This window comes from Bombus bifarius, unplaced genomic scaffold (genome assembly GCF_011952205.1).
Source record: "Bombus bifarius isolate JDL3187 unplaced genomic scaffold, Bbif_JDL3187 scf7180000007970, whole genome shotgun sequence".
Taxonomy (NCBI): domain Eukaryota; kingdom Metazoa; phylum Arthropoda; class Insecta; order Hymenoptera; family Apidae; genus Bombus; species Bombus bifarius.
Window position 1 is genome coordinate 7,596,875 of NW_022884356.1, and position 5,143 is coordinate 7,602,017.

At 36.5% G+C, this 5,143-nt stretch overlaps 1 protein-coding gene across 1 annotated transcript; it reads right to left on the reverse strand.

The window, feature by feature from the left end:
* Nucleotides 1-1,131: 1,131 nt before the first annotated feature.
* Nucleotides 1,132-4,360, reverse strand: LOC117213012. The gene is made up of 3 exons (XM_033458225.1): nucleotides 4,132-4,360; nucleotides 1,335-1,591; nucleotides 1,132-1,239 (listed from the first exon to the last, which is right to left on the reverse strand). The coding sequence occupies exons 1-3, from the start codon at nucleotides 4,193-4,195 to the stop codon at nucleotides 1,132-1,134; spliced, it is 429 nt and encodes a 142-aa protein (XP_033314116.1). The 5' UTR covers nucleotides 4,196-4,360.
* Nucleotides 4,361-5,143: the final 783 nt, after the last annotated feature.

The window sequence follows — 5,143 nt, forward strand, 5'->3', positions numbered from 1 at the left end:
TTTCTATTTTTTCTAAAGTCCTCGCTTCTCCTACGCTAGACGACATTCTCCTTTTTGGTGAAAATCTCCCTGGTGTCTCGAAAATCATCTCTATTACACTCCATATACCGTGTAGAGAGATTACACTAAGGACTGTAGGGAATATTTTCAGTCGCTTCTAATTCTTTATCTTCTTTTGCAAAGTTCGTAAACGCGTAAAGTATCGCAAGCGCTGTTCGTCCAAAATTTGGTTAGCATTCTTTCATTATGTTGATCTTCCTCTCTCGTTAAAAATTAATTATCGTCGTGCAACGGCTTAAGCAAAGACGAACAATAAGTAAAACATCTTATTCGATCTATTTCAAAGCTTATATATGTAATATGCTTATAAAATGAGCAAGGCAAGTTACTTCGGTTACTTAGTGTTCTAATTACTTAAATACATCGATAAAAACCGATAAAACGTTATTAAAGTTAAAGTTGGCTACGAACTACCCTTCTGCCAAAGTACGTTCGTATTAAGTAAATTTCAACTTCTTAAACACAAAATTAAAATGATAAATAGGTAGGAGGAAAAATATATTTGATATTTTTAACACTTTTCAAAGCAGTTGACAGGTGATTTATTGAAACAATCTTGGCCTGTGTGTATATTAATTTAATATCGTATAAACTCTAACACGACGCATTTTGAAAATATTCGTCCCAGTTTCTTTACTTCGCCTAATTTTACTTCGTTTCAATTAATTTATTTATCTCTTTCGTCACTAATATTTTTTATACTCTTACATTAATTTCAGCATTATTGAGTTGTTATATTTCTACAATAATTTCACGACTACGTTTTACAAAAAGTAACGGATACAAAGTTCTAAAAGTGAAACAGAGTCGCTTGCTTTATCATTCAACATATCAACATTTTTTTAAATTTCCCACCGGAATACCAACAACAAATTCCTTCCTCCCAAGCTGTTCTCTATCCGTTTCTAATTAAAAAAGCTAAATTTTCGAATTGAAACTCTCTAAAAGTTTTATCTCCTAATCCACAATACGTCTGAAATAGATCATATAAAAATTGAAACATAAGGTAGATCAGTTTAAAATATTTTTTATTTCCCATGAAACACGGATGCACATCGATTGCACTAACGATTACCGAAGGAAACGTAGATTGCGATAGATGGTCACTATTTTGTGACTGCAGTCCCCGTGACAGCGTGACGAGGTACAGCAGCGATGCCGTGAACCTTCTGAAACAACCTATTTTGTTTATCGACGAGGGGCGATCCAGTTGCTGCGGCCTTCGAGTGTAACTTTTTTTTTTTATTCTATCTGTTTTTCTTCGTTCGACCAACCTTGGACGAGTCGACAGGACCCTTGTTACTCTCGTCCTCGTCGTCGTTCCAGGAGCCGATTCTCGCGCTGTATGCCGGCACCGTACTCAAACGAAGACAAAGATTTCTCAGCGACTTTTCCATTTCTTCGCGGGTCACGCTGCTCTTGCCAGCGGTCACCGCTAAGTTCCTTGCATCCTCCAATGATTCCTCGAGTATATCTTCCAGGACCATCGAAAGAATGGTTTCCGCCTTTTTTGAAATGATATACGCCTGATCTGTTTATCGAAAGATAGGGGCAAAATTGAGAAGTTCTGTGAAATTCGCGTAATATGAATTTTAAGAGTAAAATGTATCTAGATCTAGGAGGCTGTCTCGATAAGTTTGATCGCCTGAAATATCATAAAGTTTCGGGATTCCTTCTTTTTCAGCTATTATTAGTCTTTGGTTCCTGAACATTCTATCGAAAGTACGGTTTCTTCGTCAGTAGATATGCCTGAGAGTTTTAAAAGTTAAGTATTATAATATACAAAAAGAGTGGAATTTTCCTACAACTAAATCCTCTCGCAATTTTACGATCTACGTTATTTTTTAATGGAGTTACACACGTGCGAGATGATCTTCCACGATTTTACGCATTTGTTGTGAAACACCCTATATACCGAAATTATTGATTCTTGCCAGCCGTTTAACACTCGATTGCCAGATGTAAAGTCGCAGGAAAGATTTAGGTGGCTTGAAGAGAAGGGTGAAAATATCGGATGTAGAAGCCGGCCTATGAGGATAGATATTCCAGGAAAAATCGTTAAAGGCAAATAAATGAAGAAGTAAGAAGGTTATCCGACTCGTAAATGGACTTTCGTTCAAGTTATGAAATATGGTCCAATCACTGGAAGAAATTACTCATTTGTTATTAGACTTCTCTTATCTTTTTCATTTATACACAGGTACGTTATCCTATTTTTGATCGCGACAAAAATCCAACAGCCCGGTATTATTTATAAATATTTGTATATGCCCCGTGAAACAAATATATTCTATTTAATCGCTTGATTATTTATTTAATTCCACCGAACCTTCTATTTCGACGTTACGCCGTCTCCGCCGTTGCATCGCGCACGAGGAAAATCGACAATCCACGAAGAAAATAGACAGAACGATGAAACGATTCAGCTCGCAGACCGTCAGCAATCGAGAGGCCGTCGATGATTTTCCATCGCGATGGCGATTGAAAATTGAAATCGCTAGCCTTGAGCGGCAGCTCACAGGGCTGGTATATCGCGTACACATAGGTGTGGTTGGCTTTTTATAGGCGTGGGTGTATCTCATTTCGTAAAGTGCCGGACTACTTCAGCCTGGCACCCTTCCATCGGCATCTACGCCCTTCTGTCTCTCCTTTTACCGTGATTTCCAGCCCCTTCACCCTTCCTGTCACCTTGTCGCACATTTTTCGCCGACTGCCTCGACATTGCGCTTCCAACAAGAACACCGCGATACCTCCCCGTCTTGCGAAACGATTCTCTCAACAATTTCTTAAGACTCCGGAGTAGATGGTTACGCGTTACGCGTCCTGACGTTCTTCGAATTCGCGTAAGGTGGAAAAAGAGCGTGCATCGAGTCGTAAGAGACGCAGGCTATGAATAAGCGTATCGATCCGAGCGAATGTTTAAACGTATGCTTTTTTTGGCGAGGATCAACGAATAGAGCAACATCGTAATGATAAATATTTTGATCTTGTATTAATTGTATCAATTGTATTAATTGTGCGATGATTGATCGCTGTACGATGGTTCAGGAGTGTTTCGCTCCACTTTAACGCGGATACCTTTACGCTTTATGTGTAGCTATTTTTTTTTCTTTTTTTTTTTTTTTTTGAAACTAGTATCATTTATTAACGAGTTTCTCCTCTTTACTCTTAAAGCAAACGAATGGTTGATAAGTATCTCATAAAATAACGTTTCGTTATTTTAATTCGTCGAGGCGAATCATTTAACGAGATAGCATTAATCAAATATTTTACCGTACTCCACATAGAATCATAATTTATGCTATTAAGCTTAACAAAATTATTCGGTGCAAATAAAATATAATGAAATGCATTAATTAGTTGGTGAAATTATAAATTATCTACACGCGTAAAAGTATGACTGGGAATAAACGTGTTTCATCTAATTTTCTCTATTCAATTTTCCATCGTATAAATATTGCGTTTAAGTCTGCATTTGAAATAAATATACGGAAAATGAAGTCGTACATTCGCGATACGGTACGGAACTCGTACGTTCGAAGGTGGCACTATTACGTTCCAAGAATTTATACCGACGAATAAAGATGGTTTAATAAGATAGGAATACGAACCGAACAACGTGTGCATTAAAATATAATAGAAAAGCTGCGTTCGTTTTCGTGGTAATATGTCAAGAAAAACAAAAGGGGAAGCACGTAAAATATTTTATGACGTTGCAGTTTCGTGTTATAGCTTAGCACGTAAAAGTTTAAACATACATATTTTAAAAGCGAAGTAAATTCTAGCCTTACTCGCATTTTACACGGTATTTAATTAAACGACGCTGAGAAACAGAGCACCGTTAAATATCGATATAAATTAACCTTTAGGTTTCATTTTTATTTAAAGGAGCAGACAAATCCAGAATTATAAATATATGTATAATATCGACCTGGCCTAAGAATAACGAGTAATTAATTATCGCCGATTAAATATCGACGTCATCTGATTATTTTTAAACTTTTATAATTGCCGTTACAAAAGTTTGGAACTTCGAAAGGTTAACACGTTCACGATGACGTGCTCGCTTACTTGTATTCCTTTTTATTACCGAGCGCTTATTCCTGTCCCGTGTAGGTGGATTCTTGCGACGCATACTTTCGTCCAAAAGGAACTATAATTGTTCGTAATTAAAACATATCGCGTGAAATAATTTGGAGATGGCATAAAATTTTACGCCTTGATACGTGTGTCCGAACAGCATACTGTTGATTTGTAACCAGCTTCGGAACGATCGTGATACGAGTACCGAGACTAAAATAATCGATGCGTAGAAAAATAATAGAGTTATCGTATTATTAAACTAATTTAAATTTCCAAGGAATTACTTTGTATGCTATTAAACAAATTATACCTATAAATGGAATACAACTGCATACGATGTATTATTATTTTTCTTATACTCCTCTTACCTTACAATTTACTACTCGCAGTGTGTTACAATTTTTTGCGAAATGAATAAATAAGTCGATAAACGAGTAAATAAGAAAGAATAAAAGATTGTACGAAAGAAAGAAATTCACAATTTCTGCGATTTCTAATTACATTGAATTTTTTATCGAATGAAGAGCATCATCGTACGTGCATAGTCTATGTATGTCGTAGTAAGAGCGACGCTGTGGATCGCTTACTAAACCTATTTGTACAAGTGAATAGGCAGGATTATAATGCATCTATTAATGTCGCTATAATTTCGCGTTATAAGTTCCGATCCGCATTTGGCGCATCGATTTGAATTTTCGATCGTGAAAATATTTCGAATAATTGGCGTGTTTGGTCGAACTTTTTCGTGCCGTTGATTTAACCAGATCTTGTTATCGTTGCTCGATAAAACCACCCGTTAATTTTCGAACGTGTAAGAACGATTTTATCGATACTCTGCTGTCGTGCTGCTTATATTTACGCTTTACGTTTTAGAATGTCGAAAAAGTTACGCCACTGTTACCAGATAATAATTTGAGAAATAAATTCTTCGTTTCGCGCACAAAGGACGAATACGTAGCGACGAACGACGTTTTTAAAAACGAGACGATATTTAGAAAAT

Excerpts from the sequence above, each read along its gene's own strand:
- LOC117213012 (XM_033458225.1), bottom strand. The coding sequence starts at position 4,195 with ATGCGTCGCAAGAATCCACCTACACGGGACAGGAATAAGCGCTCGGTA. Across the intron at positions 1,592-4,131 it reads GGTAATAAAAAGGAATACAA|ATCAGGCGTATATCATTTCA; the intron begins GTAAGCGAGCAC and ends TTCGATAAACAG. Across the intron at positions 1,240-1,334 it reads GTCCTGTCGACTCGTCCAAG|GTTGTTTCAGAAGGTTCACG; the intron begins GTTGGTCGAACG and ends TAAACAAAATAG.